General features: G+C 39.3%; 1 protein-coding gene across 1 annotated transcript in view; it reads left to right on the forward strand.

Annotated features, from left to right (window-relative positions):
* LOC128878855 (probable chitinase 10) overlaps positions 1-13,448 on the forward strand; it is a 71,910-nt gene that overhangs the window by 55,501 nt on the left and 2,961 nt on the right. The window contains exons 21-26 of the mRNA XM_054127434.1: positions 188-373; positions 7,131-7,419; positions 7,510-7,955; positions 9,183-9,614; positions 11,001-11,477; positions 11,556-11,681. Of these exons, the coding sequence (XP_053983409.1) occupies positions 188-373; positions 7,131-7,419; positions 7,510-7,955; positions 9,183-9,614; positions 11,001-11,477; positions 11,556-11,681 (1,956 nt within the window). The remainder of the gene's footprint in view (positions 1-187; positions 374-7,130; positions 7,420-7,509; positions 7,956-9,182; positions 9,615-11,000; positions 11,478-11,555; positions 11,682-13,448) is intronic.

Consider the following 13,448-nt stretch of genomic DNA (forward strand, 5'->3'; position numbering starts at 1 on the left):
GAATTATAGTGATTGGCCGGTGGTTTTTCGTTAATAATTCAAAAATTCAGCCTCCACCCACATTTTTGCAAAGGAAATTGTTGTTCAGAATCATGCCAGCTACCCCGCCATTTTCGGTTCTTACCGGAGTTCTGGGATACCCTGTACGTTGTTTGCTACGGTTATTACGATTGTGATTGTTTTACAGAACTTCTCCATTCACTACTGGATGGAAAAAGGTGCTCCAGCTAAAAAACTCGTAATGGGAGCGCCCTTGTATGGACAGTCATTCTCTTTAGCAGAAAGAACTCAAAGGGGTCTCAATGCGCCAACTTATGGCGGAGGCGAGGCTGGGGAAGCGACCAGAGCAAGAGGTTTCTTATCATACTACGAAGTAAGTGTATTTTTTTCTACTAGCATATGATTATCAAGGATTTATACCAAACGACAGAATGTAGCGGTATTTATATAAAACTGTTTTAGTTATGTTAGAGAAATAAAAGTAATGTAATACTTTTACAAAAAAAAAAGGTATACCGATACAGCGATTCCGCTTGCATATGATAACGCATATTGACTATCGACCATTAACAAAAAACGGAATTGTGACGTGGTTTAGTTCGTCACGTGGGATGATCGCAGGCACCCCACGAGAGAATTTCGAGATCCCGTACATTCGGATTGCTGAAATTTTCAAGAATAACAACACTTTCGGAAATCCCAGATATTATTCTATATCCCGTACATTGTCAGAAATCCCGAACATTTTCGAGATCTCGTACATTCTCGGGAATCCCGGATTTTTGCGGGATCTCGTGTATTCTTGGGAATCTCGAATCAACTCGGGATCCCGCATAAACTCAAGAATCCCGAATATTCTTGGGAATCCCGGATATTTTCGGGAATCCCGGACATTTTACGAGAATCCCGAATATTTTCGGGAATCCCGCGCACCCCTAAACTGAATACATTTAAGTAAAACGAATTTCATATTTTAATCGACTTGAAACTAAATCACAGTAATTCGATCACAGGAAAAAAATGCAAGCATTTCCAGAAAGTAGCTATAAGAAAAAAATAACTTATTTATAACATATATATACACACGCCTATATATGTATATATACTTCCAGAAAAACTTATAAGAAAGAAGTAGAAATATGAATTGAAAAAAGCACTAACACTTTTGTCCTTTATTTGTCCATTAAAAACGCGAGAATATTGCAAAGGTCCCTTAAATGCACCTCCTCTGGCGATTCAGATACATGTATGGTAGCAGACGACACACAGTGGTCCGGATGGCCAAAAATCTGGCCAAAATTAGAAGAAGTTTTCGGATCTTCGTGAAACTTGGTATTTTATGGTTATTTGGGCCGCAAATTACAAATCTGATATCAGAATTTCAAAATTCAAAATGGAGGATCCAATATGGCCGACACGTATATTAAAAAGTTGTTACATTTTCATGAAACTTGGTATTCTATGGTTGTTTGGGCCGCAAATTATGAATCTAGTATCAGAATTGCAAAATTCAAAATCGCAGATCCAATATGGTCAACATGCATATTAAAAATATTAAATTATTATAAATTTGGTATGAAATAGGATTTCTAGGTTTATAGGGTAACATAGTTAGAATACATTGGCAGAAATAACAATGATAAATTAATGTTACATTAAAATTAAGGATAATAAGGTTTGTTTTAATGCCGCGTAAACAATCTTCTTTTCCTTATAAGCATGGACTTTAAATTTAAATAACTTAAAATGGCGCAAATTTGCGCAAGTTTTATCAGTTGTATATCATACCTGACATGTTACTTTATATCAAGAAACTTGGTAGAGCGTGTCACTCGGTGACTATCATCTTTGTTTTCCTTCCGATTCATCGAAAGATAACTAAAATTTATACCATATTGAGAAGGGAATTACAATAGTGAATCCAAAGATATTTTACTTTGTTCTTGTGGAAAGTTTATGTTTATAACATCTACTTTAATAGTAAAATGATTTACATATGAATCTATTGAGGATAAACTTTCCGTGACACAATAAACATGCGCCACTGTTCACGACATCAAGCAGCATGAAATTTCGTCAACTTTGAACCTCTGTATATCAGTAACCGATTACTATTTTTTAAAATGTCAAACGGCATTTAATGCACTCATATGTATACAACACACGCACAATATTGAAAAAAGTGTGTTCGAAACTTCAAAAATTGCATTTTGGCCAGGTTTTCGGGCATCCGGACCACTGTGCGACATGTAGCTGTGACGTCAGCTTACGCATGTGCAGAAAGGAATCCCTCGAGGGTAAAATCCCACGAATATCCATCTTTGTTCGGAAGAGTCTCAGGTTTACTCTAGTGCAGGCATGCACAGAAAGTGCGCCCACGAGCGCTGGGCCCCCACTCCTCAGTGAACGGCGGGCGCTGGGTTCCCACTCCTCAGTGATCCGGTACACCGTGACTCTAAGAGTGTCTGCCACAACTACAAGCTTTACTTCCAATAGCCTCACGGGTCCCTTAATTTTCATGAGACTTATACAATAATTCCTAATACGGATTCGTGGTTAATTCATTTCGAGTTTGTCGCTACAATATTTATATTGTACGATATAATATACATATACATATATATATATATATATTTTTTTTTAAAGCTTTCTGTAACTAATGCATACCAGTTCGAAGATACAAGATAGAATTTACTGCTCACAGACAAAAGCCAGCGCTTGCCGCCACTATTCCTCGCTGTGACTTCCTGTATCTGTGTATTACACATACAACGCACCGTCTCCACTCCTCTAACTTGCTGCCCGCTACTTTCACCTTTTTCCCCACTCTGCTGCTGAAGGCATTCTGACCTTGAACGAACACGCGGGTTCGACTCGCGCCACCAGACGAGCACACGCCCGCCGACCGGGGTTTTGTGCATGCCTGCTCTAGAGCGTGGTCAAACCCCAAGCGCTGTCGAGATCGGTACCATGATCGGACTCCCTTACTGCAGCCGCGTCGGGGTTCTTATGGGCGTTATCTCGCGTTTTCGCTTGCGAGCGCCGTCACCCTGCAGTCGCCACCTACCGGTCAGAGCGCGTACTCGCCTCCATACTAGGTCGTAACGAGCGTTTCGTTACAACTTTTTAGAAAACAATGATATACTGTACTATCAGGCCTCGGCACGACTTCGTCCGTGCTAAGAGTGAGTTGAATTTAGATTTTCATCTTAAAATAATTTACACTAATGCTAACATTTAACGTAAGGCGAGTTGATAAGCAATATTTGTTGTATTTTGATTTGCTGTAAACAGGGTGTCTACGTATAAGTCCGGATATACGCAGGGTGTAAATTCTACAACAAATTTCCAACAAAAAATTACTCTTGACATTTTCTTTGTGTCGCCTTATTCTCGAGTATTTTCACTTTTAATTTTTTGTTTGTGTTTTCGACTCGACACTCTTTAAACGGCCATAACTCCACTAAATTACAGCGCAATCTTAAAAATCAGTACACCATTCGAAAGAGCGTTAAATTTTCCATCTCCCTGATGCAAAATCAAAATTTATTACGTAGGTTTAATAAGTGAAAAATTAGGTCAAACTTTACATTGTGACAATTTTAAAACATTTGACTTTTTCTCTATCCGTTTTTCGGTTTTAAATACATAGTTGTTTGGCGGGCACTCCTCGGGAAAAACTTCCTCGATGTCTCAGCTTTTGAATGGTATTGTCAACAAAAATTCTACGGTGGTATTGTAGGGAGAAAATGACGTTTGAGTGCAGAAAAGCGGACGTGTTTAGATGAAAATCGACATTTTTCAACAAAAATCGACTTGTCACTTTAAAATTAGCTTGACATCGGGTTCGATGTATTTTTTGATGACACTTCCGAGCCTCCCATGTGACGGAACCAGGCGTGGGCGGCCGGGAAGCCGCTATTCGACACGCTCGGTCGCACAAATCCCACGGACGAAATTTATGTATTTCTAAGGGAGTCTGGGCGCCAGTTCGAAAACACGCGTCCGTTACCTTTGCCCTTCCGGGAGCTCAAGCGGAGAACGGGCTCAGAGGAGGTCGGGAAAGACAAAGAAAAACAAGGGAAACTCTGATCCACGAAAGTGAAATTGGGCTTTATTTAGCCGAAAACCAAAAAGGGGGGAATTTCGCGGTACACACACACCGAAAAGGAAGAAGGTGTGGCGACTACGCGCCGAAAAGGAAACGCGACGCGGAATTCCCAATACAATTCTAAAACCGGCACGACTTAATTCTACGGGGGCCTCGCAAACAGAGAATCCGCCCTAGAAAGAAAATACAACCCAAAAGGTATTACGCCGCGAATTAACGGTCTCGCGTTTCGAAGGGGCCAACCTTTCCTTTGAAACGTTGTGCGATCTCATACGCGAAACGGACGGAGGAAACTCCAAGGGTTCTCGCCTCCGGGGGTGTTCCTGTCGCGGACGAAAAGTGCTCCGGAGCACACTCACGGACACACACGCTCGATCCGCGCTCTCACACACATGCACGCCACAAAAAAAAACCCAACACGTGAGCCCTACCTGGCTCGGAGTATGGCCTCGAAGTCTCAAAATTTCCTGGGTCGGTCCTCGGCGGCGCAGAGTGGAGGCTCACCCAACACAGACTCGCGAAATCTAATTCTTACGCATAGTTCTTTCGTTACAACTTTTTAGAAAACAATGATATACTGTACTATCAGGCCTCGGCACGACTTCGTCCGTGCTAAGAGTGAGTTGAATTTAGATTTTCATCTTAAAATAATTTACACTAATGCTAACATTTAACGTAAGGCGAGTTGACAAAACAAACCGGCCGAACAAACTAATTCTTAACGCGAAAGGCAAAAAATGGGGCGGTCGCTCGCATGTCATTGCGTTACGCGACTTAACCGTTAATTTCTCCTAAAATCGCGGTCTTCTCGTCGCCGGCTCGCGGTTTAAGGGGCTCCTTACGGTGTGCCACCACCATGGCATCTCCAACGTCGATTTCTCCTCCCGTTGCAGCTCCGGGGCAATGTCAGGGCTGACCATCTTTAGAGGGTGGCAAGTCCTCTTTGGTGGTGGCCACACCGGGGTCTTTGGGTGGAGGACATCGCGACCGGCGGCTTGCCGCGCTCTCGCGAGGACGCGGCGCGGATCACGAGCGCGAGGGGGCGCAAAAAGGGGTCCCTAACGGGCCATTCATACCTCCACACCGTTTCGTGGAACACCTCCGCGGCGTGTTCGGCGAGGAGGGAGCAAGGACCCTCCGGGGTTAAGGTGGCTTCGTGACGGGCAGGAAAGTTCTGCCCCATCACACCCCAAATAGGAAAAAAAAAACGAGTATTTGACACCTCAAGCCTCTCCCAACCGTGTGTAGAAACTGAGTGAGAGGTGAATAATAATTGTTTTTGAACATGTACCCATAGAATTTTCATTTTTAGAGACTATTTAATCAAAATCTACCTCGGTGTACCGATAAATGATATGGAGATTGCAACACGATCGATTTCATGAAGCAAAAAATCGCTGTTTTCCGCACAGGAGATCGGATAAAAGAGTCTAAATTTGAAAAAAAATAATTTATTGGAAAAAAACAAAAACTTGAGGTGTAAAAAAACCAGTTTTTTTCCTAATTGGAGAAATTCAAGAGTGTCATCAAAAAATACATCGAACCCGATGTCAAGCTAATTTTAAAGTGACAAGTCGATTTTTGTTGAAAAATGTCGATTTTCATCTAAACACGTCCGCTTTTCTGCACTCAAACGTCATTTTCTCCCTACAATACCACCGTAGAATTTTTGTTGACAATACCATTCAAAAGCTGAGACATCGAGGAAGTTTTTCCCGAGGAGTGCCCGCCAAACAACTATGTATTTAAAACCGAAAAACGGATAGAGAAAAAGTCAAATGTTTTAAAATTGTCACAATGTAAAGTTTGACCTAATTTTTCACTTATTAAACCTACGTAATAAATTTTGATTTTGCATCAGGGAGATGGAAAATTTAACGCTCTTTCGAATGGTGTACTGATTTTTAAGATTGCGCTGTAATTTAGTGGAGTTATGGCCGTTTAAAGAGTGTCGAGTCGAAAACACAAACAAAAAATTAAAAGTGAAAATACTCGAGAATAACGCGACACAAAGAAAATGTCAAGAGTAATTTTACTGGAATGCGTTCCGCGTACTTTTGAAACCTTAAAGGATTCAAACTGATTTCCCATTTTCTATATTATTGTAATCACTTTATCAGTATCATTTAAATTTCTTGCAACAAGACCTTGGTGACATGAAGGTGACATGAAGAAGCTAAATAGCGTATCATCCACAAACTGAGGCTGTTTAAAAATTTGCCTTGATGTCCGCGGCCTGGAAGTCAAATGCTTGGCATGGCCAGGCAAAGCATTCTCAGATCATCAAGACCCATACTTTCTCTCTCGCAGGCTTTTACATAATTTGTCAATTTAAAACTCTTACGATATGAGTACATTTCCATTGTATTGCGTTTTAAATTATTTCTAAGGTCATACATCGACACCGATACCTTTTCTCTCACAAGCTTTCAGATAATTTGTCAGTTTAAAACTCTGACAATATAAGTACACTTTCATTATTTTGCGTTTTAAAATAATTCTTATTCATCGACACGACCTTGCCTGGATCTGAACGTCCGCACTGTTGAACACAGCATTTTAGCTGCGCATAGTTGGAAACCACCGAATTGTACATTGTGTTACACAGTGTCGCCTTTGCACTTTATTGAAAAGGTCTTTCATGTACTGGCAGCTCATTTTGATTTCACATCTTTTTCTACTTTCTTGTACTTTTTTATGGGGATCTTTTATTTTTCTATGATAACTCCTTGAGTCCTCCACTTTTTCATGTACTTGTCGTAATTTTTTTACTTTTTTGAAGTTTTTTATGGGGATTGGCGTTATCTTGCGTTTTCGCTTGCGAGCGCCGTCACCCTGCGGTCATCACCTACCGGTCGGAGCGCGTACTCGGCTCCGTACTAGAACTCCGTACTCGTAACGAACGTTTCGTTACAATTTTAATAATAATATAATGAAAAATTTCCATTTAGTATTTATATTAAATGGAATATTATATTCCATCATATTCCCTATTTCTCATGCTTTCTAACCGTTACAGATATGTGAGAGGACCTTAACAAAAGGCTGGACGGTGGTTCAAGATAAAGAGAGACGCATCGGCCCATATGCCTACAAAGGTGACCAATGGGTAAGTTTCGATGATGCGAAACAAATGAAGCTCAAAGCGGAATTAATAAAGGACATCGGTCTGGCTGGTGGCATGGTGTGGGCCCTCGATTTAGACGACTTCAAAAACAAGTGCGGCTGCGAACCAAGTCCTCTTCTGAGAACTATGAACAGAGTTCTGAGAAACTACCCCGACAGACCATTGTGTCCAATAACGACTGGTATTTTTCATGGACATTTTAAAAATTAATTTCACGTACAGTATCCCTGATTTCAAGTATCTAAATTGAGACTGCTGGTATTTCGATTAGAATTTACGACGATCGACGCTGCTGAAATCAACACACAGCCACCGACTTCTCAGCAACCGAGTTGGGAGCCAACGACTTCTCAGCGTCCCAATTGGGAGCCTACAACATCACAGCGACCCGATTGGGAGCCTGCGACTTCCGAGCAATCCAGTTGGGAGCCTATCACTCCTTCTAAGCCAACTTCTTTTCCGGCAACGTCATCGTCTACGACTTCAGCCGTTGACATCGATGACACCATCGAGGTAGTGGCTGTCGATCCACCGGCGTTGGCTCCGCCAGAAGACTGCCATGGCCGCTTATTTGTTCCGCACAAGAAGGATTGCTCCAAATATTTCTTGTGCAATTTTGGTAGACTAACCGAGTACTCTTGCCCGTCTGGTCTTTATTGGAACGAGAATCGCTGCGATTGGCCGGAGAATACCCGGTGCAAGGAGCTTCAGCGACAGGTGAATGTTTGATATTTCAGTTACCGTTAAATGGGATTACTTGTAACACTTCGTTGCTTATTCGATTTTTCAGGTTTACTGTTTTACACGTTCATTTTAGAGAGCCGATATCGTAATTTGTTTTCTGACACTCATGAACATTGCCACAAAAATTTATTTATTTCCAAGCTGTTCTTGCTTAATTTTTGATATCGATAAGTCTTTTCTTCTCGTTGGAGAAAAAGATCTGCCAAAGAAAAAAAAACAAGATTGCACATAATTTTGTTTACTTATGATATTATGAATCTACGATATGTCTTTAGAAAAGAACATACCCGCGGCGCCATTGTCGTTATTACCATATAATCAGTGAGACACATACACACAACAGCATGGTCGTACACATGTATATTTATACTTGCTTTAAAATTAATCTGTATAAAAAATTAATGAAGGAAAAAAAGGAGGATCAGGAATGTGTTGAAAGAAAAAGTGGGGAAAGAAAAGGAAGATGCTATTTGTAAATGATGTAATAGCAAATTGTAAAGCAAAAGTTCTTCCTTATGTACATTATATAGTTTATTATTTATTTATATTTGTATGTACAAAGATTAACAGATTCCGTTACAATCTTTCTCGTAAATTATATACACAATTATAATAAAGTATAAACATTTGAAGTCAGCGAGAATCGTAGCTCTGCGCCTAAGAACGTGATTACTCACGACCTTAGGCGAAGGACCATGATTCTCGATGTCTTTAAATGGTTATATCTCGTATATATTTATATAAAATCTGTACAATAAACTCAACTCACACGCATTTTATACATTATACTCCACGTACTCACACACGTGCATACATATTTACTTACAAAATGAAAACATACAAACAAGTTATTGCCGGGCGCATACAGGATAGAATAAACTTACACAGAATATGAACTCAATAGTACGTAATGGAGTGACACTGGCACCGCCGGTGGCGCCGAGCACGAATTAAAATAGACTTCAAGTTCACAAGAGTAGAGCTTGGGGGCCCTGGGCCAAGTCACATGCTTACCACTCTTCCCCCACTTTTTGCTGTTTCATTTGGTGCCATTCTCGCGACTGCGCACAACCCCACTTACCCTATTTTCAGCAAGTAGTCTGCATTTAGACCCCGAGACCATTTTTAGGCCACATTCTCTACTATAAGAAAAGCATGTATAACATTAGAATAACATCGGTGATGTATTTCAATTCACAGTCAAACGAATTCCTGCCTATGATCGCCAACCAAAAAAATGACAACAAGAAGAAAGTAATTTGCTACCTAATGAAATGGTCGCGAAAACGACCCAGAGATGGCCGATTTATGCCAGAAGACATCGACCTGGATTTATGCACGCACATTGTTTACGGCCTAGCTACGTTGGACTCGGAACTGTTCAGGATACAGAATCCCCAGAGTAGCAGACAGAAAGAGTTTCTCGAGCGAATAACGACCATTAAAAGCAAGACTGGATTAAAGCTTCTCCTGGGTCTAGGAGGCTGGGAGGAATCTAAAGATGACAAATTCAGTAGATTGGCGCATAGCTCGATCGAACGACAAAGATTTGCGCGTCACGCTACGCGTTATATCGAGAGTCATGGATTCGACGGCTTGGATATTATCTGGGAATACCCAGTATGCTGGCAGGTAAATACGTAATCCGTAATCCGTCATTCGATAATGTAGAACATGCGGTCGGTAAGTTACTTCTCTAACTACTTCGGTCGGTAATACTGTGCGTGGCAGCAGGTAATGCTTTGCTGACAATGTACTAAGTGTACAAACTAATTCGGTGCCTAAATTTCTGTAACTTTAAAATTTATTAAGGGGAGAGTCATTTTGAATAAATGGGACTATATTCATATTCTTTTTTCACTTCCTTAGATAAAGATACAATTGCAAAAGAAAACATGGTTAAAAACATATTTTTAGCTGAAATAATTTTCATTTGCTGATCCTATGTCTTCATTGTTAGCTCCGTAATTTATTTAAAAAAAAATGTACGGACTTCGCGCACACACAAGAGTTGGAGAGATTGAAAATCAAGTGACAAGATATATCACGACTAATTAATCGCGAACCACCACCTGCTACACCATACTTAATTATTTACTGCGACAGGACATTTGTTTTCCTCAGAAAACCCCCACATTGGTTTGCAACGGACTAAGAACCACTTGTAACGAACATTTTTTTGTTACCACAGTAAAATCTCCTTAAGTGCACAAATTTCTATACGATAAATGCACCTCAAAGGAGGTCTGAACCTCGAGCACATAGTGTTTCATCCTATGGATACATATCGTTCGTTTGACTAGTCTAAATCTAATTTCACTTTACACTTTACAAGTTCTATACCATACTTAATGATTTACTACGACAGGACATTTTTTTTCCAGAAAACCCCTTCATTGGTTTGTGACGCACTAAGAGCCAATTTTAACGGAACATTTTTTTGTTACTACAGTGATATCTCCTTAAGTGCACAAATTTCTATACGGTAAATGCACCTCGAAGGAGGTCTAAATCTTGAGCACATTGTATTTCATCCGATAGCCGCGTATCGTTCGCTTGACTAATCTAAATCTAATTTCACTTTACACTTTACAAGATCGCAGTCATTACCTCGTTATTACTCGCGACGAAGGATTGTTCGTCACGAATAATACCGATTACCGATTCCTCGACAGATCGTGATAAAATACAGCCCAAACAGCCTTGGCCTTATTTCTTCTATTGAACCCATATTTTGGGTTGTTATGAATCCGCAATACATTGTTAAACTCAACTTTGTATTTATACGACTCAAATGTCTATACTATACTGAACATTTCCTCCTCTATATGTCCCAGAATTGTCCCTACGTTTCTTTCAAATTACTACCTCGTAAAGTTCTATTTGTAAATCCCCTGACGCCACTGTGGCATAAAAAAAAATATTAAAAAGTAAAGTATACAGCAAATTACATAAATACTAATTGTCCGTCTGTATATCCTAATGGATTACTGCAAAAGACTCTTGCATGACTTGCAGGTTAACTGTAGCCGTGGACCACCAAGCGACCGAGAAGCCTTCGCACTCTTGCTGAAGGAACTAAACGCGGCGTTTCATCCGAAAGGGTTGCTTCTTTCGGCCGCTGTTTCAGCGAGCAAGGATGTCATAGACGTTGCATACGATGCCTCAGCTTTAACGAATTACTTGGACTGGATAAACGTGATGAGCTACGATTATCATGGCTTCTGGGATGGCAAAACCGGTCACGTGGCTCCGCTGTATCCTAATTCGAAAGAGGAAATGAATCAATTGAATGCCAACTTCTCTATAATTTATTGGCTAGAGCGAGGTGTGCCATCCAGCAAGCTCGTGATGGGTATACCAGCTTATGGACAAAGTTTCACGTTGTCGGAAAAACCACAGACCAAGGAGATTCCAGGGTTTAATGTACAAACTTCCGGGCCTGGTCGTCCAGGAGAGTTCACGAAATCGGCTGGTCTACTTGCCTATTACGAGGTATCTATACGCGTCGTCTATCGATAAACAAATAGCTATTCAGAGGACACTGTGAATGGAAGACTTCTAATCTTCCAGATATGCGATAACGCGAAGAACAAACGGTGGTCTGTGACTGAAAATCCGGGCGGTCGGGTCGGACCTTACATTACCAAGGGTGATCAGTGGATCAGTTACGATGACGTATCCAGTATATTACAGAAGGTAATTAACAATACAGTCCATGATAAAATTATAGGAAAACTGAAATAATTATTCTATTAATTAACACGTTGATCGCCACATCACCCATATGTGCGTGACAGTGTTTTTCACTGAATAACTAAAAATATTAATCCTGAAAGTTAAGCATCAAAGGAAATGAATTTAAACGAAATTCATGTATTTTGATGAAGTTACAAAAATAAATACCACGATAGATATTTGATCATGTAGTCTCCAATAGTCTGAATAATATTTAATCTTAGCAGACAGTTTACATACAAATATTTTTATAATTCTTTATAAAACGAAAGAAACTTTTGGGATAACCTAATATTAAGTATAAAGGAGTTATTCGTAATATTTAACACTTTGACTGCCAAAGAAATATTCTTGAAAATGTTTTTAAAAGGTATGAAGACATACATTATATATGTATATATCATTACATATAAAAGTTAAAAAGAAACTATAAATTATTATATACTTTGCATCACTTGTTAAACACCACTAACAAGGCTCAAATTACTAATTTCCCTCTTTCAAAACCAGGTTTTGTACGCACACATTTCTACACTTTTACAACAATAAGTTTCCTAATGTTATTCAAGGAAAAAGTTAAAAACCACTATATGTATATAAATCAAATATCGTTATAATTCTGATTTATCAAACTACCTTTTTGTTTTATCCATCGTAGTCCTTTTTACATAGGTACATAGACAATATTTTATGTTTTATATTGCATTACTGAATTGTAAGCGATCTGCAACAGCCTGGAGCAGCTCAATTCTGAAAGTTAAGCATCAAAGGAAGTGAATTTAAACGAAATTCATGTATTTTGATGAAGTTACAAAAATAAATACCACGATAGATGTTTGATCATGTAGTCTCCAATAGTCTGAATAATATTTAATCCTAGCAGAAATTTTCAAGAATATTTCTTTGGCAGTCAAAATGTTAAATATTATTAATAACTCCTTTATACTTAATATTAAGGTATCCCAAAAGTTTCTTTCGTTTTATTAATAGGTACATAGACAATATTTTATGTTTTATATTGCATTACTGAATTGTAAACGATCAGGAACAGCCTGGAGCAGCCTAATACAATCTTTCAAAAAATTGTTTGGTTTGCTAGCAGAATATCGTTCCAAATGCATTTTTATATTATTTACCTCTAACATGAAGAGAATCTTTTAATGAAATGAATCACATGGGACAATACCTGGAGAGTACGGCAAATGAACGTCCCCGTGAAACATTAAAAATTTGGTACTAACGGCTAAAGAAACTTAGAGCCTGTCTTTGTCCAACTAGAAAACAGCGTCTCGCCTATTCGACGTAGCCGAGCTTTCTAAAATGATTGTGTGCTGTTGTTTTGTGAATGTTTAGAGCGTCAACCAAGTCATGAACAGTATATCGGGGATTATCATCGATCATGGCTTTGATAAGGTCTGTCTATGTAGAGAATGGGCAACCGTTACGGTCTTTATCTTCCACATTAAAATTATCACCACTGAACATCGTAAACCAATTACGAACTGGCTCAACACTTGTAGAACTACTCCCGTAAATGGTACAAATTTTGTTTACAAATCGTCGCACCGTTGTTTTTTTTAAAACAATGCAACATTATTGGTCGTAAATGCTTTCTTTAATTTTCCATTCTGAATTCATCAATATTAATGAAATGTTCGCCATTATAGTCGGACGATGACTGAAAAGGATAACATCAACTTCTAACAGATAAGATTGTTTATTTATATA

The sequence above is a fragment of the Hylaeus volcanicus genome, chromosome 6 (genome assembly GCF_026283585.1).
Source record: "Hylaeus volcanicus isolate JK05 chromosome 6, UHH_iyHylVolc1.0_haploid, whole genome shotgun sequence".
NCBI lineage: Eukaryota > Metazoa > Arthropoda > Insecta > Hymenoptera > Colletidae > Hylaeus > Hylaeus volcanicus.